Raw genomic sequence first — 22,125 nt, forward strand, 5'->3', positions numbered from 1 at the left:
GCTTTAGGAATACAATGGGACCTCCATAACCCCTGGCAAGCCCAGAGCTCGGGTTGGGTAGGAAGAATGAATGGGGAAATAAAGAAACACCTTTGGAAGCTGGAGATAGAAACCAAGATGCCATGGGTACAGCTTTTGCCATTGGCCTTGGCAAGGAAAAGAGCCAGACCCAAGGCAGATATTCAATTATCTCCCTTGGAATTCATGTCTGGAATTCCTTACCTGGGCAATTCTCCACCTAGTGCAGGGTGGAAATAAGGGATGTAAATGTAAGGCAGGCTGTAGCCAGGATCCTGTCTCCTGTGGAATCTCTCCCCCAGGAAGCTGGGCTGGCACAGAGCCTGCCCTGGGACTTTGCTGTTGCCAACACCCAGCCAGGCCATCGGCTCCTGCCTAAGGAGTGCAAAGCAGCACCACTGGTGGCCAAGGGGCCCACGCCAAGTGTCCCTGAGGCCAGAAACAGCCGCCAGCACAGCTGAGCACGGGGGGACCCCTCAGCCTGGCCTCAGGGGCTCTGAAGCCCCGGAGATTTGCACTTCCCGCCTGCAGCAGGACCATGGGAGCCGCCCTGAGCCTGCCCTGAAGGCAACGCAGCAGCAGCCAGGGCTCCACAGCGGGCCAAGCCCCTGGGCCTGCCCACAGATCCTCTGCTCAAACCCTCGGGAATCCTGGCCACCCTCCCCTGGCACCTCCAGCCACTGCGGCCAAGCCTCGCTGCCGCTGCTGCAGCTCCAGCGCTGGCTGGGCCTGCACTGCCACAGCTGCTGGGGAGCACCGCGGCACAATTCCACCCTGGGGCTCACTCACACCCACACTCTGGGCTGCCTGCGACTGCACTGCTGCAAAATGTACCCATCCTGCTTCTTTTAAATCTTATTTCTCTGCTCAGAAAGGTTTCTCTACTCAAAGGTTTGCCTTTGGGAAAGAAATTTTAAAGGTTTTATTTAAGGGGTTCCCAGTCTGTTCGGATGTTAAACTCATCTCCACCACTCAATGGAGATGAGTTTAACATCCGAACAGACTGGGAATAGCCCAAAAGACACCCACAGAGATAACGACCAGCAACAAAACATCAACGCCCCGCAGCAAACAGCAACCAACAGCTACCCCAGACACTGCCCCCGCACAGCTGGAGACACCTGGTCTGGAAAAGGCTGAGAAGGAAATCCAGGAGTGTGGGCGGAATTCACAGCAGAGGGGAAGAAATCCGAGTCTAATAGGAAACCAAACACTAAAAACTTACACGACTTGGAAGCAATGAACATTAAAGCAGTGGATTTAGATTGGTTCAGACTACGTAAAGTTTAGGAAAAATCGAGTAAAACTGACATGTCATGGAATGATTTTTTCTGCACAGCCGGGCTATGTGTGGATGAAAGTATTTCTGTTGCACATCCTGGCCAGAACCAAGCAATGCCTTGACTCTCTCACACGAAAGAGATTCTTGGAGAGTTTTTGTTTTCCCTACAGTTTCAGTGATAAGATTACAACATGAGAAACATTTTTTATAATAGTCCTACTTTATATTGTCAGGTAGGTTTGGGACAGAAGGGTGAGAATCAATTTTTGGTCAGGGTTTTTCCATGTTCGCCTTTATGTTGCATTTTGCAAAATTGAAGAGCTTTAACCGTGATACTTTTAACTCTTAAATAGTTAATACTTTTTTTAAAAAAAGCAGATTCCGGGGGGCCACATGTGACTCACCAGATGGCAGCCCTGGAAGAGAAGCTTTGGTTCTAGTCAGCCAGGAGAGGAGCTTTAGGAATGCAAATGAACCCTGCTGGGCAAAGCCTGGCCAATGTACCTGGGTCTCTTGCCTGGGGCAGGAATTGGGCTGGTTCCCCCTGCCCCTCACCCCGAGCTCTGCCTGCTTGCACTGATGGAATTTGCACAGCTCAAGGCAGAGCCCGGGGTGAGGATATCTGACCCTGCGACAGAAACGGGTGAAGCTGCACAGGGAAACAGCAAATGGAGAATGTTGGGAAAACTTCACTATAAATAAATGGGGGGGAATCATCCCTCTGCCCACTCCAACGTGTGCTGTCACTGTCTATATTATATGGGGTGGATTAGAGCACTGAGATGTTCTTGCTACCACAAGTTCCGGGAAATCAGTTGGGAATCCAAGTATTTGATGATTTAATTAGAGACAAATGGTCAATTGATGCAGCCCTGGCTGGAGAGAGCTCAGTTGGGAATCCAAGTATTTGATGATTTAATTAGAGACAAATGGTCAATTGATGCAGCCCTGGCTGGAGAGAGCGGCCAAAAATGGGGAGAAGATGAACGGCCAGCAGAACAAATCCTGCAACACCATGGACCAGCCCCTGGGAACCCAAACCAATTCATATCAGGAGCCACAGAACCCATTTCTCATTTCAATGGCACCATTAGATTACAAGCTGCCCTCGGAATAACCAACCAGACAGCTCCAGCTCCTGACCTTCCTGCTGAGCAATCCACTGAAATGAGGAACACAACATTTCACCATGGGATGGGATCAGATCATCTGTTAGCAGAGAAAAGAGGAGTTTGTGGAAAATCAAATGACTCCAACTGGTCTTGGCAAATAGATGACAAAGCCAAAGTGGTGAAACAGATAACAAAGGAAACAAAAAAGCAGCTCATGTACCAGTCCAAACGTGGAAAGGATGGGAATGGGACATGGTTTTGTGGTTCCCTGGCAGACCATGGGTTAAACGAATGCTGCTTCTGCTCTGATGTGCTACAGCACCTCTCACCTTTTTACCATGCTCCGGACCTTGAGAGTGCAGCTCATTCAGCAGCTGAGCGGCGGGCCAGGGGCTTGTAGATAAGGAAGTAAGGGGCGAAACCACCAGCTTCAATAAATGTTATTAATTAACATGGACTGCTGCTCGCAGAAAGTCCCGCTAAATTCCTGAACGTCGAGAACAAAAAAGACTTAACAGAGCCGTGAATATCGGCTGTTCTACAAAAGTGGGGGTGCACATTAACGAGGACGTGCAGTTGGCAGATCGGGAGGTCTGAACCTTCCAAGTACCTCAGCCAGTGGGCAAAGGGAGAGGGAGATGAGCCGGGAAAATGAGGATAAAAAGGAGGCTGCGAACTACAACAATGGCAGCGAGCGCACGGCAAATGCGCCACGGCCTCTCCCTCTGCTCAGCAATAAAGTCACTTGTACAGGACTCCTCTGTCTCCTCGGGGCACGGAAACCTCCGGCCACGTGAATTTCCCCGCACAGCCGCGGGCACGGGGCAGCCGCCCCTGTGCCAGCCACAGGAACCGGGCCGAGCCAGCGCTGCTCCGGCAGCGGCTCCTGCCGAGGCAGCGGCCGCAAGGAGACCGCGGGCAGCCGCTCCCGCAGCGCCCTCACGGCAGCGGCACCACGGGCCGGACACGGCACAAGGAACCCGCCTGAGCCCCCTGCCGCCCCCGAGGCCCGCAGCGAGCCCCGAGCCCCCGCACAACCCAGCGCGGCTCCCACCTGCGCTGCGGCCGCCTCCCAGCTCCGCCGCCGCCTCACCGGTGGGTCCCGGTCGCTCCCAGTATGGTCCAAATCACTCCCGGTAGGATCCCAGTTGCCCCCGACACGGTCCCAGCGGCTCCCAGTCATGCCCTGTATGGTTCCTTTCACTCTCAGTCCCTCTCAGGAAGAGCCCAGTGTGGCCCCAGGCACTTCCAGGATGAGCCCGGTCACACCTTACCCGATGCCATTTGCCCCCGCTGTGGTCCCAGTTGCTGCCAGTATAAGTCCAGTCACCTCCAGTTTGATCCCAGTTACTCCCAGACACTCCCAGTACTATGCCAGTCACTCCAAGTGTCACCCCATCAGTCCCAGTATGATCCCAGTATGACCCCAGCATGGGGCAGCTGCTCCCAGTATGATCCTAGTTGCTCCCTGCATTATTCCAGTTTCTCTTCTTCACCCCTACTACAGATCTGATCACTCCCAGTATGATTCCAGTCAGTCCCAGGATGATCCAAACCATTCCCAGTCCAATCTCAATTGTCCCCTGCATGTTCCCAGTAGCCCTCAGTGTGGTCCCAGTATATCCCAGTATGATCTCTGCTGCCTCAGTTCTGCTCCCAGTGGGTTCTTTTCCCAGTCTGTCCCAGTCCATTCCAGTCTGTCCCAGTCTCTCTCCAGCAGCTGCTGCCCACCCCCCCCTCCCAACCCCATTCCCGGGCACTGGGACCCCCCCCTGCACCCCCTTCCTCAGCCCCGATAACCCCTGCACCCCCTTATCTGCAGCCTGGAACCCCCTGAGCCCCCATTCCCAGGCAGGGAAACCGCCCTGAACCTCAATTTCTGGGCACCGGGATCCACTACATCCCCTTATCCGGCACTGGGACCCCCTGAACCTCAATTTTCAGGCACCAGGACCCCTTGAACCCCGGAACTCGGGAATGGAACCCCCTGGAACCCCATTCCTGGGCACCGGGACTCCAGTGCATCCCGTTATCTGGCCCTGGGACCCCCTGCACCCCCTTTCCCAGCACCAGATCCCAGCCAGGCCATTATCTGGCACTGGCACCCCTGAACTCCCATTCCTGGGCACCGGGACCCCACTGCATCCCCTTATACAGCACCAGGACCCCCTAAGCCCCCATTCCACTGCACCAGGACCGCCGTGCACCCCCATATCTGAGACTGGAACCCTCCCAAACCCTCCGTTCTCAGGCACAGGGACCCCCCCTGCACCCCCTTATCCAGCACGGGGACCCTCCTGCACCCCCTCATGCAGCACCAATGCCCCCCCGCACCCCCTTTCCCGGCCCTCCCCCTCTCAGACACCCCAGCCCCCGCTTTTCCTTGACCCCAGCACCCCCTGGACCCCCACTCCTGCCTTCCATAGCCCCCACCCACCACCTTCCTCAACACCGGGGCCCGTGCACCCCCTTTCCTGGGCACAGGGACCCCCTGGACACCCCATTGTTATAAAATTGACTCAAAACGAGTAATTTCCAATCAAAGAATTTATTAATTATGGAAGCAGTTATACTATGTAAGCAAAGGCTCAGCGCTGGGCAACAGGGGAGTCTCAGCTCCACCAATTGCCGCCCCAACTAGTTTCTGATTCAGTCCTTTTATCCTCTCCATCCTTCAGGAGTCCATGTTATCTCAGAGTTCTCTGCGCCTGCGCTGGTTGTTGCTAGGGGGTCATCCTTCTGTCTCCTGGTGGTCGGTGATAAAGGCTGCGGAGTCTTCCTCAGCCGCGTCTTCTTCACCCTATGTCCTTATTTGGTGACTTCTCTGTGGAAAATTACCAAAATCTTATGATTAACGCAATATGTGCCCTATCAAGCTTAAGCAAGCAAATGTCCTGCCTTGCAAACTGTGCCCTATCAAGCTTAAGCAGGCAAATATCCTGCCTTGCAGACTGTTTATCTGCCCCTGCCCCTTCCCCAGCTTTTCCCTGGTCGTTATCTCTGTGAGTTATCTGCTTGTACCATTTGCTGGGTGGGACTATGTGTGGGCTCCTGCAACCCCTTCCCTGGTATCCTTGTGGCTCATATCTCATGAAGTAGTAAAGAAATAGTCAGCAGACAACTCTTGTAACACACTGGTCTCTTTTTCGTGACAAACAAAATGTAGTCCCTCATCTCAATCCCCCCTTTGTTTTGATACTCAATTTTGTTCGTCAAAACACTCTAATTCCCTTTTGCTGATCTCCAGAGATTCTTCTGGATCATCCATCTTCAAGGTTCCGTATTTTGCTTGTGTGAGCATAAGGTGAGCAGCTTCTAATCTGCCTTTTACAATGCTAATCAATTTATTAAAAATACAAGGGCCAAACGTGAGTCCCAATAGTAAGAGAAGTAGTGGACCCGCTATCGTTGATAATAAAGTTGTAAGCCAAGGAGAATAGTTAAACCAAGATTCATACCAGCTTTGGTGTTTTTCCCTTTCTCTTTGTCTTCTTTCTAGCCCCTCCCGTAGTTTTGCCATTGAGTCCCGTATAATTCCGCTCTTGTTTACATATGTGCAGCATTCTTCTCTTAAAGCAGCACATAGTCCTCCTTGTTGCAGGAATAATAGATTTAACCCCCTTCGATTTTGTAAGGCTACCTCTGCTAGGGAATCTAATGATTCTGTGAGGACTTTGATGGAGGTTTCGATCCTCCTGAGGTCTTCATCTACAGAGGCTCTTAGTTCTTGGAATCCTCGGTGTTGCTGTATGAGTGAGGCTATTCCTGTTCCTGTCCCGGCTGCAGCTATTCCTAGTAACATTGCTACAGTGAAGGTTGTGAATATTTCCCGTTTCACTATGTGGGGTCCTATATTTTGATATTGTTCATAAACGTACTCTATGGGGTGGTAAAGGACTCTGGGTACTATCAATACTTGAATACAAAAGTCACTGGATTCATTAAATCGGTCTATATTTATACATGGGGTGACTCCAAGAGTGTTACAGACCCATTTAGTATTTGCTGCTGGCAGTATCCAGCTGGCAGGTTTCTTAGGGTCACTCAAATTCCCCATAACCTGACATAGATGTCGTTTTTCCACTGGTACTCGTCCTATACATCTTCCTCTCCCCGTTACCCTTGCCAAGGTTATCCCTCTCGATTCTTCTCCTTCTTTTTTCCATAGGCACCTAGCTGGGTTGGTCCCATTTACTCGTCTGCTTTTTGCTGTTACCCCTATGGCTTCATAGAACGGGGGGTTTACGGTGTAACACAGCCAACATTCCTCAGTTAGATTTGGATGGGTCTCATTCAGGACTAGGAAAGTGGCCTGTAATATTTTCCACAAGTCCCCTTCTCCCGGGTTTTCAGGTCCTCGGGTCGAATCAGTAAAGTTTTGCTTATACATTTCTGGAAAACTAGTGGTTGGGGCTGTTTCTGATTCATTTCCCTTATTTTCTCCTAGCGTTAGTTCTCCAGCTATCGCCTGGTTTGGTCCAATTGGTTCGGAGTCGTGTGGCACGGTTGTCTTTTGGATTATAAAGTGCCCCCCTCTGTCTGTCCCTGGTTCCCATAATCGGGCTCCCCACATTTTCCCTAATAACCAGACTTGGTCATGTGGTTTTGTCACATTAATGTAAATCATATTGCATGTTCCTTCTAACCCTCCTTCTTTCTGGGTATATGTGGAAGTGGGCTGTGTACACCCGTATGGACCCCATCCAGTTCTGATAAACCCGTCCTCGTTCCCCCCAAAGGAGCTTACTGATACACAGTCCCAATAAGCACAGTAAAAGTGTCCTGGATAGTTACAATACCCTTTTCCCGGGTTTGAGCTTGGACAAAAATAACATCCAAACTGATTTAAACATGGATTTACAGGTATTAAATCACACAAAGTACATAAAAAGCTGGGTGCGCCAGACGTGATTTTGGTCTGGATAACATACTGGTCTTCCCATCTAATCAGTGACCATTTGAAGGGTTGATGTGAATACCCTTCTGCCCCTGAACTTGTTACGATGCACCAGAAAAGAATTAAGGCTTGTAATTTGGGGCTGTCATTGTCGGAGCTCAGGTTGAATTTTACCTTTGGTTTCCCCAGTGGTGGGTTACCAATCCTGGGGCAGGACGGCCAACATTTCCTGGACATCCCATATGGGGGTCGAGGCTTCCGACGGACTCCACTGGTTATTACCTCTCTGCCTCGCCCGACGACTCGGTTGCTGCGAGCCTCGGGGTTTGCCATCTTCTCGGCAGCAGGGGTATTCTTCAGGAGCCGGATAAACCTCCCGTTTCCACTTTTTAGCACTGGCGGCCCAGTTATTAGCTTTTATTAATGAGAGGTCACGCCGCAAATTGGGGGCTTTCTTCCGACACACCACTTCCAGGATGTCCAGGAGAAAGGGGATCGGTTCGTTAGGGTGGTAGCAGAACCGATCAGGATTTACCCCTTTGGAAAAGGTTTCCCACCACTCGTCAGATCCAAGCTTTACCTCCCCCGTAGCAACTCTGCTACTAAGAATGATAGAAGTTAGTCTCCTCTCTTTCTCATAGCACGGCGTGCAAATTCCCCTAGGTGTTCTACCACTCCGACAATGAGAGCACCAAGGTTCGTGACACAATTTACAGGAAAAGCATACAAGGGGGTGACAGTCACAATCTAACCAGTTACACTTTAACCTAATATCTTTGTTTTGTGCTTTTTCCCCCTCCCATGGGTGCCCTTTATGTTCTAATCTCGGGGACTTAAAGTAGGGCTTTCTCAACTCGTCCTCTAAGAGTTTGCAATATCCAAGAGCCTCCCGATTCCCTATTAGCTGGGTTTGGAGATAATGGTTATCTCCAACCCAGATTACTATCCAAATCATTTATTAGTTCGTTTCAGCTTTAATTTGGTTTCTCCCGGGAGACTGCAAACCTCCCAGCTGTGAGGGGGTTTTACCGGTCCTTTTATGCGACTAGCATGAGTCCATCCTTTTTCAGCGGTTCGTATGGCTGCTTCTGTGGTGAGGAGTACTTGGAACGGTCCTTCCCACCTTGGAGTCAAGGGGTTTTCTTTCCAGCTTTTCACGAGCACCCAATCTCCTGGCTGTACCTGGTGTAAGATAAAATCTAAAGGAGGCCGTTGTGCTAACGTACCTTTTTCCCATAATGCCTTTCTGTACTTTGTCAATTCCACCAAATATTTTTGCGTACATGTGTCATTAATGACAGGATGTTCGTTAGGATTTTCTAGGTTATACGGCATCCCATACATCATTTCAAAGGGTGATACCCCTAAATCAGCTCTAGGTCTTGTTCTTATATTTAGCAATGCTAGAGGAATACATTTAACCCAGGTCAAATTGGTTTCTGCTACCAGTTTGGTCAATTGCTTTTTGATTTCCCCATTCATTCGTTCAACTCGTCCAGAGCTCTGGGGATGCCAGGGGGCATGTTGTTCCCACCGTATGCCCAGAGCTGTTGCTAAGTTTTGGGTAACTTGGGAAATAAAATGCGGCCCTCTATCTGAGTCAATGACTTCTGGGACCCCGTATCTCGGGATTATCTCTTCCATCAATATTTTCGTAACTACTTTGTCTGTTTCTCTTACGGTTGGGAAGGCTTCCAGAAAATGTGTTAGGTGGTCCACCAAGACCAATAAATATTTGGTTCTCCCTACTTTGGGGAGCTCAGTGAAATCTATCTGAATGTGGGAGAAAGGCCTTTTCGCTAGCGGTCGGCCTCCCTCCGGTAATTTTCTCAAATTTTTTCTATTTACTTGTAAGCAAATTAGGCATCCTCTGGTTACTTGTTTGGCAATGTCCCAGATTCCCACACTCACATACTTTGCAGCAAAATAATCTACCAGTCCCTGTGATCCCCAATGTGTTTTTTGATGTATCTTAGTCAGTAATCTATGTGCCAATGCTCTAGGTATTATTTCTCTGCCATCTGCTAATTTCCATGCTCCTTGTGCATCCCTTTTAGCTCCTAGTTTTTGTATTTTATTCTCTTCCTCTTTATTAAACTTGATGTCGGGGTCAGGTTCTGGCGTTTGGGAGTGTTCTATGTTTTCCTGCAAAGTGAGAAGTCTCAGGGCAGCCCGTTTAGCCTCCTGGTCAGCTGCATTATTTCCCCTACTTCTCAAATCCAGTCCTTTCTGGTGACCTTTCAGGTGAACTATAGCTATTTTTCGGGGTTTTCGTAGGGCACTGAGCACGTCTAATATTAATTTACAGTGAACTAAATCTTTCCCTTGTGAATTTATTAGTCCTCTTTCCTCCCATATTTTGCCAAATGTATGGACTACCCCATAGCTATATTTCGAGTCCGTAAAAATAGTCCCATCTTTTCCTGTTAACCATTCCAGGGCTCGTAGTACAGCATATAGTTCACATGCTTGGGCGGACCAGGATCCACTAAGGGGTCCCGATTCTATCACTTCCAGGTTGGGTCCCCTTATGATAGCATATCCTGATTTTCTCCTTCCCTCAACTACTCTGGAGGATCCATCCACAGTCTTCCTCCTTTTTCCAATTCTTCTTCTTCCAAATCTGGTCTGATTTTTGTCTGTTCTTCTATAGTCACTATACAATCATGTGTTAGTGCTTCTTCTGGTCCTCCATATAAGAAGGAAGCTGGATTTTGGATATTAGTAGTTTCTAGAGTTAAATTTGGAGCCTCAATTAATATTCCTTCATATTTTAGAAGCCTTGCGTCTGAGATCCATTTTTCAGCCTTTTGCTGTAAGACTCCCCGTATGTTATGGGGGGACAGCAGTTTCAGGCTGCTATTAAATGTAATTTTCCGGGCTTCTTCTACCTAAAGAGCACATCCTACAATTGCTTGTAAGCACGTAGGCCATCCTCTGCTTACTGGGTCCAAGATCTTTGATAGATAAGCCACCGGTTTCCTTTTCTCTGCCCATTCTTGAGTAAGGACCCCATATGCGACCCCCTTGTCTACGTTTATGAACAAAAAGAAGGGTCTATTAGTATTAGGTAAACTTAATACCGGGGCATGGATTAGGCTCTCTTTAAGCTCTTGCAGCCTTTCGGTGTCCTCCTGATCCCATTTTAGGAGTCCCTCTTGAGTAAGTTTCTGATACAAGAAAGTCGCCTTACTACTGTAGTTTTCAATCCATTGTCGACAATAACCAGTTAGTCCAAGTATTTGCCTGATTTGTCTCTTATTTCTTGGAATTGGTAATGCTAAAATCGCCTGTATTCGTTCGGGGTCTATTCTCTTCTCTCCTTTCTTTAGATAATGGCCTAGGTATTTTACTTCTTCTTCGACAAATTGTAGTTTTGCCTTGGAGACTTTCAATCCCTTTAATCCTAAAAAGTTCAATAACTTAATACTTTCTTTCCGTACATTCTCTTCCTGCTGCTCCGCCAGGAGTAGATCATCTACGTATTGGATTAATGTAACCCCTGGCCCACTTGGTAATCCTGTAAAATTTGCTCTAAAGCCTGCCCAAAGAGATTAGGGGACTCAGTGAATCCTTGAGGGAGTACCGTCCATCTTAATTGTTGTCTCCTTCCCGTATCGGGGTCTTCCCATTCAAATGCAAAATAATCCCGGCTTTCTTTAGCCAAAGGGCATGCCCAAAAGGCATCTTTGAGATCTATAACACTGTACCATAAATTCTCAGGCCCCAGTTTAGTCAAGAGGGTATAAGGATTTGCCACCACCGGGAACTGGGCTACATTCGCTTGTTTATTTCCCTTAAATCATGCACCAATCGATAGGTGCCGTTTGGCTTTTTAACTGGTAGGATGGGAGTATTGAACGGAGACATACAGGGTTCTAACAATCCATTATTCAACAACCTTTCTATTTCTGGTTTTAATCCTCGTCTCCCTTCTGGGGATAATGGGTATTGCTTAATTCGGACGGGGACATCCGGATTTTTGATAGTTACCGAAAATGGAGTGATTTTTAGCTGTCCCACGCTCTCAGGCGTGTACCAGACTTCGGGGTTAATTTGCTTTTCATCTTCGACCCTTAAAGGGCATAATTTAATTTTTAATTCCTTATTATCTACACCTATACTAATCCCTAATTCTATAATCATGTCTCGCCCGAGCAGATTATAATCTGACTCGGGTACCAATAATAGATTTCCCATCCCTATTTTGGATCCTGATTCTATAGTCACATTTTTTATGATTTGTACTTCAAAAGGTTCCCCTTTTGCCCCTATGACAGTGGCAGTTTCTTTAGAGATGGTACATCCTTTTGGTAGGTTCTGTACCGTGGATCTTTCTGCCCCCGTATCTACCAAGAATTCCATTTCTTGGTTGTGGGGACCCACTTTAAGTTTTATCAAGGGCTCTTTATGATTTTTCCGGGTCCCCACCAAATAGAGCCCCTGACCCCCCTAGTCCATTTGGAACTGCTTCTCGTCTCTGATACGGACTCTACATTCTTGCTTAAAATGCCTTTTTTTTCTGCAATAAAAACACACCTTCACCCCTTCTGACTCCCCTATACTTTTCTCTTTTTGTTCACTCGAACCTCCCTTTCGCCCTTCTCTTTGGTACCTCCCCCCACCTGTTGCTGCGACCATCAACCTTACTTGTCTGCGGTCTCTTTCGTCGTCCCTACGGACATATACTTTCTGTGCCTCCCTAAGCAGTTCATCCAGCCCCCTGTCCTGCCAGTCCTCTAATTTCTGGATTTTCTTCTTTATGTTGTCCCACGATTTTAAAACGAAATGGACTTTCAGCATTGACTGTAAAGTTTGGCTATCAGGGTCCATTCTGGAGTACAATCGTAAGTTCCGCCGTAATCTCTCGAGCCATTCCGTAGGCGACTCGTCCTTCTTTTGCCTATCGTTGAATGCCCGATCTATATTTTGCCCCCTCGGGACTGAGTCCCTAATCCCCTGAATAATTATGGTCCTTAAATCCTGCATATGTGTTCTATGTGCCGCATTTTGATGGTCCCAATGGGAGTTCTGTAGGGGCCATTTAGCGTCCGCAGCCGGGCCTTGGACGTGCTGCGTGTCCCAAATACGCATTCCTTCCCTTCTTATCATATTCCGTTCTTCAGTAGAGAACAGAATGCCCAAAATAGACTGCATTTCTTCCCAGGTATAGATGTTTGGTCCTAAGAACTGGTCGACCCTCTCGGCTACCCCAAAAGGGTCCTCTAATAAATGTCCCATGTCCTTCTTAAAGTCTCGTACATCTGCCGAGCTCAAGGGGACAGTAATAAATCCTATACCCGCCTGTGGTCCACCCATGGGCATCTCCCGTAGAGGGAATAGCCCCGTCTCAACCCTACTGCGGCTCCTTGTAATCGGGCCTTGGTAACCGGTTTGGTTAACCTCCCCTTGGTTACCCTCTTCATCATTGTTCGGTGCAGGTGGTGGGGCATTGGGTGCTGGCGGTGGGACATATGGGGGCAGTGCTATAATTAAGTCGCCCAAATGATTGTCCCTCTTCCCCTTTTTGTCCGGATCCCCTTTCCCTTCTCTTAATTGGAAAACATACACTTCGGGTCTTGGTACCCATATTTTGGCATAATCACTCTCCTCTTACGAGAAGGGCTCTTTAGAATTTACCCATAGGTTCAAGTCCTGTCGAACCCAGTCTTCAGATGATCCAAACACGAGCCAAAAAACTTTTTTGGAAATCTCTTTCCCACCCCATACTTCCATGCAATAATGTATCATTCTGGCCCTATCCTTAGTCTCGGTCCCCGGGTAATACTTCCAATTACTAAGCATGAATCCTAGGGGGCTGTCCCTTGGAATGGGGGGAGTTTGACTTGGGTTGGGGTCTTGCTTTTCCCCTGCCCCATTCGTCCGGAGTGCCTTCTTTCACTCTCAAATTCCTTTCACTTCCCCTTTTTCGTGGCCCGAGCCCTCGCGGGTCTACGGGAACCGCACTACTCAAGGGTCCGCACTCACTTGGAGAGTCCGGCTGCCGGCCCCCCTCTCATTCACACTTGTCCACCGCCACACTCCGGGATCCCAACCCCGCCCGAACGGATTCCCTTTTATACTTACGCGTCCTGCATCTTCGTCCGGACTCCGTGCACAGATTATTAAGGGGTTCACCGGTATAATTTGACCCATTTGCTTACTAGTATATATTTTAGGGTCGTCGGTGAGAGTGGCGGAGGTTCTCCCAGGGGGGCCACCCGGAAAGCACTGGATGAGGCGCCCCCCACTCTGGGTAGACCTTACCCGATCAAAACTCTCATCCGAGTCACGGCACCAAATTGTTATAAAATTGACTCAAAATGAGTAATTTCCAATCAAAGAATTTATTAATTATTGAAGCAGTTATACTACGTAAGCAAAGGCTCAGCGCTGGGTGACAGGGGAGTCTCCGCTCCACTACTGCCGCACCAACTAGTTTCTGATTCAGTCCTTTTATCCTCTCCATCCTTCAGGAGTCCATGTTATCTCGGAGTTCCCTGCGCCTGCGCTGGTTGTTGCTAGGGGGTCATCCTTCTGTCTCCTGGTGGTCGGTGATAAAGGCTGCAGAGTCTTCCTCAGCCGCATCTTCTTCACCCTATGTCCTTATTTGGTGACTTCTCCGTGGAAAATTACCAAAATCTTATGATTAATGCAATATGTGCCCTATCAAGCTTAAGCAAGCAAATGTCCTGCCTTGCAAACTGTGCCCTATCAAGCTTAAGCAGGCAAATATCCTGCCTTGCAGACTGTTTATCTGCCCCTGCCCCTTCCCCAGCTTTTCCCTGGTCGTTATCTCTGTGAGTTATCTGCTTGTACCATTTGTCATCGGGAAAGGTTTCCCTGCTGGGTGTTAATCTGCCCCTGCCCTTTCCCCAGCCTTTCCCTGGTCCTTATCTCTGTGAGTTATCTGTTTGTACCATTTGCTGGGTGGGACTATGTGTGGGCTCCTGCAACCCCTTCCCTGGTATCCTTGTGGCTCATATCTCATGAAGTAGTACAGAAATAGTCAGCAGACAACTCTTGTAACACACTGGTCTCTTTTTCATGACGAACAAAATGTAGTCCCTCATCTCAATTCCCCCCCACTTATTTGTAGTAAAGTTTACCCAACATTCTCCATTTGCTGTTTCCCTTTGCAGCTTCACCCTGCTTTTTTTAAAAAAAGTATGAACTATTTAAGAGTTAAAAGTATCACGGTTAAAGCTCTTCAATTTTGCAAAATGCAACATAAAGGCGAACATGGAAAAACCCTGACCAAAAATTGATTCTCACCCTTCTGTCCCAAACCTACCTGACAATATAAAGTAGGATTATTATAAAAAATGTTTCTCATGTTGTAATCTTATCACTGAAACTGTAGGGAAAACAAAAACTCTCCAAGAATCTCTTTCGTGTGAGAGAGTCAAGGCATTACTTGGTCCTGGCCAGGATGGGCAACAGAAATACTTTCATCCACACATAGCCCAGCTGTGCAGAAAACATCATTCCATGACATGTCAGTTTTACTCGATTTTTCCTAAACTTTACGTAGTCTGAACCAATCTAAATCCACTGCTTTAATGTTCATTGCTTCCAAGTCGTGTAAGTTTTTAGTGTTTGGTTTCCTTTTAGACTCGGATTTCTTCCCCTCTGATGTGAATTCCGCCCACACTCCTGGATTTCCTTCTCAGCCTTTTCCAGACCAGGTGTCTCCAGCTGTGCGGGGGCAGTGTCTGGGGTAGCTGTTGGTTGCTGTTTGCTGCGGGGCGTTGATGTTTTGTTGCTGGTCCTTATCTCTGTGGGTGTCTTTTGGGCTATTCCCAGTCTGTTCGGATGTTAAACTCGTCTCCATTGAGTGGTGGAGATGAGTTTAACATCCAAACAGACTGGGAACCCCTTAAATAAAACCTTTAAAATTTCTTTCCTAAAGGCAAACCTTTGAGTAGAGAAACCTTTCTGAGCAGAGAAATAAGATTTAAAAGAAGCAGGATGGGTACATTTTGCAGCAGTGCAGTCGCAGGCAGCCCAGAGTGTGGGTGTGAGTGAGCCCCAGGGTGGAATTGTGCCGCGGTGCTCCCCAGCAGCTGTGGCAGTGCAGGCCCAGCCAGCGCTGGAGCTGCAGCAGCGGCAGCGAGGCTTGGCCGCAGTGGCTGGAGGTGCCAGGGGAGGGTGGCCAGGATTCCCGAGGGTTTGAGCAGAGGATCTGTGGGCAGGCCCAGGGGCTTGGCCCGCTGTGGAGCCCTGGCTGCTGCTGCGTTGCCTTCAGGGCAGGCTCAGGGCGGCTCCCATGGTCCTGCTGCGGGCGGGAAGTGCAAATCTCCGGGGCTTCAGAGCCCCTGAGGCCAGGCTGAGGGGTCCCCCCGTGCTCAGCTGTGCTGGCGGCTGTTTCTGGCCTCAGGGACACTTGGCGTGGGCCCCTTGGCCACCAGTGGTGCTGCTTTGCACTCCTTAGGCAGGAGCCGATGGCCTGGCTGGGTGTTGGCAACAGCAAAGTCCCAGGGCAGGCTCTGTGCCAGCCCAGCTTCCTGGGGGAGAGATTCCACAGGAGACAGGATCCTGGCTACAGCCTGCCTTACATTTACATCCCTTATTTCCACCCTGCACTAGGTGGAGAATTGCCCAGGTAAGGAATTCCAGACATGAATTCCAAGGGAGATAATTGAATATCTGCCTTGGGCCTGGCTCTTTTTCTTGCCAAGGCCAATGGCAAAAGCTGTACCCATGGCATCTTGGTTTCCATCTCCGGCTTCCAAAGGTGTTTCTTTATTTCCCCATTAATTCTTTCTACCCAACCCGAGCTCTGGGCTTGCCAGGGGTTATGGAGGTCCCATTGTATTCCTAAAGCTACCATAACCCCCTGAAGGGTCTTTCCTGTAAAATGAGTTCCCCATCTGAATCTATTGCTTCCACAATCCATTATCTTTGAATTATTTGTTTTAGCAATAGGTTAATAAGTGATCCAGTGCTTGCTGAAGCAGTCAGAATTGCTTTTGCCCCCCTGTTAGGTGCCATGGTGTCAGCAGAAGATTTTGAAGCCTTCCTGCTCAGGGCATTTCAGTGCCAGGCTCTTACAAGCACCCACAGCTCCGCGGGTTGAGCTGAGCATGGGCCGGTGACCTGCGCTTTGTCTGATTCCCCGTCCTTAATAACAGCCTGTCTTGTAGCTCTTTTCCCTTCTGCTGCCCTTGCAGAGCCATCCACAAACACATTGTCTCCCTCAGGCCAGGGAATGTCCCATCAATCTCTCCCAGCCTGGCTCGGGAGCTCTGTCCCTTGAGTGCAGTCCTGGGTTCCTTGCCAGCCCCTCTCCAGGCTGTTCAAACAGGAGGCTGGGTTAAACCCTTGCCCTGTCCTCAGTTCTGAATCCTCCTGTGCCACTGAACAAGTTTCATACTGTAATCACCGAGCCCTGCTCATCCATTTAGAGGCTCTTTTGGTTGTCAAAGCTTTAACTTGATGCCAGACTTGAACTCTAGGAGATCCTCCTGTTGTCATCAGTTTTCAGCCTCTGCTCCCACAGAAGCTGTGGCTGCACAATTCTGCAGACAATGAGGCTGCTCTCTGGCCACTGGGTTAAACATTTTAGCACAAGAATTCCTTTGGCAAGACCCTGTTTAACGTCCACCTATAATTCAAATTCTTTTTCCCTGTCTGGAAGGCCCAGGCCACTTGCCTCAGTTAATCTTAATTTTAACACTTGAAAATTCTGTGTTTCCTCCTTGTGTCCATCCATCCAGTTTGTTGACTGGCAAGAGAGGAGTGTTGTAGGGAGACACCCTTGGCTTCAAAAGCCCTGCCTTTAACAGGGACTCAATACCAGGCTGTGAGCCCTTCCTTCCCTCTCTTGGAACAGGGTATTGCCTGTCCTGGTTGCTTTAATTGGTAGAGGCCTCATATCTAATTTTCTGTATTTCCCTGGGGCTGCCCACACTTCTGGGTTCACTTCAGCATAGGCCTTGTCAGACTTTTGACACAGAGGTACAACAGAACTAGCCTCTGTATCCCTTTTTACAGTATTAAAATCCAGCTCTCAACCTCCTTCCTAGTTAATTACAATCACAGGAGGAAGAAAAAGAAATTCATTTATTTCAAACCTATCCCCCACAGCTTCTAATAGTGGTTGAACAAATCATACCTGCTCATCTTTCCCACTCATTCCCTTAAAAATTAAAATATTCCTTTACTATTTTCCCCTTTAGGTCTAAGATTCAGAGCAGATTGAGAGGCCCCTGTGTCCATCAGAAAATGCCTCCTCTCAATGCAGACCCACCTGAATGTTCTCAAGGGCTCCAGTGTGGAGGGTCCCTGGTGTGATGGGAGCTGTGACAGCCCTGCCAATCCATGTCCATCACGGGCTGGACTTGCTGGTCCTGAGGGTGCTGCTGTCTGTGCTTGCAGTGTCCTTGTGCCCTGCAGCCGGAGCCCTGATTCCTTGCCAGGGGCTGTTTGGGTGGGCTGTGCCCTGCCGAGGAGGGCAATGCCTCTGCCGGGTGCTTGTGGCCGAGCCGTGCCCTGGGTGCTGGGGCCCCCTTGGGCCCTGGGGCTGATCCCTCAGGGGCTGTAGGAGCTCTGCCCTGGCCTTTGCCTTCAGCTTGGCCTTTTGCTGCTCCCTTCTTGCATTCACCTGCTGGGCCTTTGTGCCCAAGTGCTGCAGGGCCTTCTTCTGCCCCTCCTGCAGCCCCCCTCAGTGCCTGTGGGTGCTTGTCTTTCTTTACAAGACAGGTGTCTGCTTGGGAAGGCAGAAAAAGCCTCTCTTGGAATGGAGAATGCAAACCCCCTCCCTCTTAATTTTTAGGATAGTGAAATCAAGGGGCTCTCAGGCAAAGATATGGGATTAGGAATAACGGTTCTTTACTAGTGTGTATAATATAATAATAGTAGTGTGTATCAACAGCTCCGGCAGTGCCAACAAACAGAGCCCGGAGCCGGTCCCGGCCTTTCGGCCGCGGCGCTTTCCCCTTGGGTGCAGTTCCGGGCACGGCCGGCAGGGGCGCTGGTGGCTCCCGCGGGGCGGGGCAGCGCATCCCTGCCATGGGAACCTCTCTGAACGGCAATAGAGCAATCCCTTCATCTAACTCTTTCACTTTTTTACCTTCTCTAGCCTTTCTCCCGTGTTTTGGGAAAGAATTTGGAGAGGGCTGCCTTTTAACTGAGCTCCTAGTGTTTCGATAAGATGCTTCCTGTAGAGAGAGGGGTTTTCCCTGAACAGCCGGAGCTGTGGTTACCAAGGGGACGTAACTCAGAGCAGGAGGGGTCAGGGGAGGATATCCCGCCGAGGCTCGGTCGGAGTGTGGGCAGGGTGTGCTGCCGGAATGGCCAGAGGGGGATCTTCCCGTGGAGGCCGAGCCGGAGCGTGGGCAGCCCCCACATGGCTTCTGGCGGCTGATCCGGCAGCTCCCGGCAGAGAAAAGGCAGGTGGGAGACCCCGGCAGCAGCAGCGGCGCTGCCCAGCGCAGCTGGCACGGGCAGGGCAGCCGGGGATGGGATGGCTGGGACCCGCCCTCGGTGCGGTCGGCGCGGTGACCTCGGCCCACGCGGCAGGACAGAGCAACCCCATCTTGCCCAGCATGGCCGGCAGAGCGGCCGCGGGCCGGGCAGTGGGGCCAGGGCACACAAATTCACCGCCAGCGCCGGGGCAGGTGGAGCTGCCCTGGGCAGTGAGCCCGCACCTGGGATGGAAACCGGGGCAGGCGGAGCTGAGGCGGGCAGCGAGCCGGGACCCGGGACAGGCGCCTCGGCCGCCAACGGAGGGGGCAAGAGCTGCAGAGGATCCCACTCTCTTTCTGACTTTTCCTCTTGTTCCCCTCCCTTTCATTTCCCCTTTTTCTTTTCTTGGTTTTTTCCTCGGGTGTTTCTGATACTTCAAAGATTTTTATTCTCCTAAAATCTCCTGTCTAACATATGGCATATTCTCTTTCTTCTAGATTAAATGGGTTTTTTTCCAAATAAATCCAGAACCTAACAAATCTAAACTTCTGCTTGGATATTTTGAAATGGTCGACGAGCTAACTCATGACCTCCTAATGTTGTTTTTCTCATCACCTTTTTATTTATCCTTTGGCAAATTAAGCATCTTTCAGTTTCTTGCTTTGCTACACCAAAAATCCCAGTGCACCCAAAATTCCTTAAAAAATGATCACATAAAGCTTGAGTACGCCAGTGGGGTTTCTGATGTACGTCTTCTAATCTTTTCCTAGTAAGCACATTTTATTAAGTAATTGTCTTCCATGTAGAAGTTTCTATTTCCCTGATTTATCTTGTTCATTTCCTATCTTGTTTAATTCTTTTTTCTCGGCTTCCCTAAACTTTGGAATTTCCAGTTTTTCCTCGTTTGGAGTGAATATTAACATAACTCTTTCAGCTCCATTTTCTGCTGCATCCTTAGCTTTGTGATCTGCCCCCAGTTTGCCCAGTTTGCCTCTCCTTTGGCCCGGGCCGGGTTCCCCCCGCCCGCAGCGGCTGGGAGCAGCCGAGAGCCCCGCGCTGCCCATGCCGACCTGGCCCGGCTCCATGGCCGCTGCTGCCGCGGGCTGCGAGGGCTGCGGGAACGGGGCACCGAGGGTGTGGCTGCTGCTGGGGGAGGAGGAGGAGGGAGGGAAGGGCAGGGATGGAGGGGGAGGAGGAGGCGGGGTTAGGGTGGAGGAGGAAATGATGGAGGGATGGAAGGGGCGGGATGGAAGAGGAGATGGGGTGGGGATAAGACAGGGGAGGAGGAGGAGAGGGGATGGAAGAGGAGGAGCAGGAGGAGAAAGAGCAGGGAAGGAGGCGGGGTTAGGGGGGAGGAGGAGAGGGGGATGGAGATAAGACAGAGGAGGAGCGGGAGGAAGAGGAGGGACCAGGGCGGATCAAGGCTGAGCTGCGGGAGCCACGCGGTCTCGAGCCCTGCCTGAATTCGCAGCCCCCACCTGTGGGATCATCGCCCCCCCCCCCCATGGCTCCGGTGAGCGGGGAGGGGGAGCCCGGCCCGGATATCCCGGGGGGTCCCTGGGTTGGGTTTCTGGGGGGATGTTTGGAGAATGAAGAAGTCCAAGGCTGAGCGGAAAAGGCCCCTCGGGGGGACATCGGGGGGTGGCGGTGGCGGCTGCCAACAGAGGCAGCCTGGAGGAGCAGAGCCCTGTGTCCCCCAGGAGGCCAAAGTGGGGAGGCCAGAGAGGGGGGAGCGCCGCCATTGGCGGGAGCCTCAAGAGCCTGGAGAGGGGCAGGGGGGACTCCTTGGAGCCGCTGCAGCGCAGAGCAGAGAATGAGGGGAGAAGGGAGCCCGGGAGCCCAAAGAGCCCCGGCATCCCGAAATGGGGAGAGCCAAGAGGGGGCAGTGCGTCCCCAGAGACGGCCTGGGGGGATCTGGTTGCCCTTGCCTGTGGCACGGAGGCAAATCCCATGCTGTCCTTTTCCTTCCTTGCCCAGAGCAGGAGCTGAGCATGGAGAGCAGGGAGGACAAATGCCCGCGGCAGAACCTGGTGGCAGAGGCCGTTTTGAGCGGCTCCACGGCGCAGGAAGCCAACGGGGAGGAAAAGGCCCAGAGATGCCACACGAGGAGGGGCTGCAAACGCAGATGGCGGGGATGTGAGGGGGAAAGAGCCAGCCTGGGCCGGGAAGGCGGCCAGAGATGGAGCCGGAGCTCGGAGCTGGTGCTCCATGAGCAGCTTCATGATGGGGAGAAGCCCCACACGTGCGTGGAGTGTGGGAAGAGCTTCAGGTGGAACTGCCACCTGATCAAGCACCAGAGGATCCACACTGGGGAACGGCCCTACGAGTGTGGGGAGTGTGGGAAGAGTTTCAGGGGGAGCTCTGACCTGATCAAACACCAAAGGATTCACACGGGGGAGAAGCCCTATGAGTGTGAAGAATGTGGGAGAAGCTTCAGCTGCAGCTCCAACCTGATCGTCCACCAAAAGATCCACACTGGGGAGAGGCCCTACGAGTGTTCTGAGTGTGGGAAGGGGTTTCAGACCAGCTCCAGTCTCCTCCGGCACTATCAGAGTCACACAGAGGAGAGGCCCTTCCAATGCCCCGACTGCGGGAAGGGATTCAAGTACAACTCCCACCTCGTCAGGCACCGGCGCATCCACACCGGGAGAGGCCCTACGAGTGTCCCCAGTGTGGGAAGAGCTTCTCCATCAGCTCTCACTTGACCCGACACCAACGGAGGCACCGGTAAGGGAAGCCCTGCGAGTGCCCCGAGTGCGGGAAGAGCTTCGTGCGCTGCTGCAGCTCCATCCCCCACTGGAGGAGGCACTTTGGGCACAGCCCTGGTCACTCACATTCCCTGTGATCCATGTTGGGGACACTCCTGCCTGCTTCTCCTTTGGTTTGGCCTGAATTTTTTTCTCTTCTCCATGTGTTTCCACTCCAAAAGCCAAGAGGGATGGATCTGTCACCTCAAAAACACTCAAGTCCCTCTGAAAATAACTGAATTTTAACCCAAAAAGGCTCAATCCTACCTCAAATTCCTTGTTCCCTCCTCAAAAAAACTCAATACCAGGCCAAACTCAATCCATTCCACAGCCACCAGGGTGAGATGGGGTTGGAAGGAGATTGGGAGAAGTGGGATCCCAATTTGGAGCAATGGGATGAGGATTGTGTAGGATGTATTTGATAGCAAATAAAACTTTCCGAGTTACTGATTTCTGTCCCGTTCATTTTCAGTCAGTTCTGTTTGCAGAGTGCCACCTTCTCAGCTGATTCAATTCCTATAAAAATCCCATTTTTTAAATCATCTAACCCAAACAATCCAAAAACCAATATTGAAATAAAACCACCCACACACAATTAATTTTTTAAAAATAATTTTAATTTTTAAAGAGTACTTCAGGATGTTATTAAAGTTTAATTGT

At 50.4% G+C, this 22,125-nt stretch overlaps 1 protein-coding gene across 1 annotated transcript in view; it reads left to right on the top strand.

Annotated features, from left to right (window-relative positions):
• Window positions 1–22,125, top strand: part of LOC143696088 (uncharacterized) — a 392,325-nt gene that overhangs the window by 52,691 nt on the left and 317,509 nt on the right. Inside the window, exon 2 of the mRNA XM_077191296.1 lies at window positions 20,898–21,250. Within this exon, the coding sequence (XP_077047411.1) occupies window positions 20,898–21,250 (353 nt within the window). The remainder of the gene's footprint in view (window positions 1–20,897; window positions 21,251–22,125) is intronic.

Source organism: Agelaius phoeniceus, chromosome 28 (genome assembly GCF_051311805.1).
Source record: "Agelaius phoeniceus isolate bAgePho1 chromosome 28, bAgePho1.hap1, whole genome shotgun sequence".
In the NCBI taxonomy this organism is placed as follows: Eukaryota; Metazoa; Chordata; class Aves; order Passeriformes; family Icteridae; genus Agelaius; species Agelaius phoeniceus.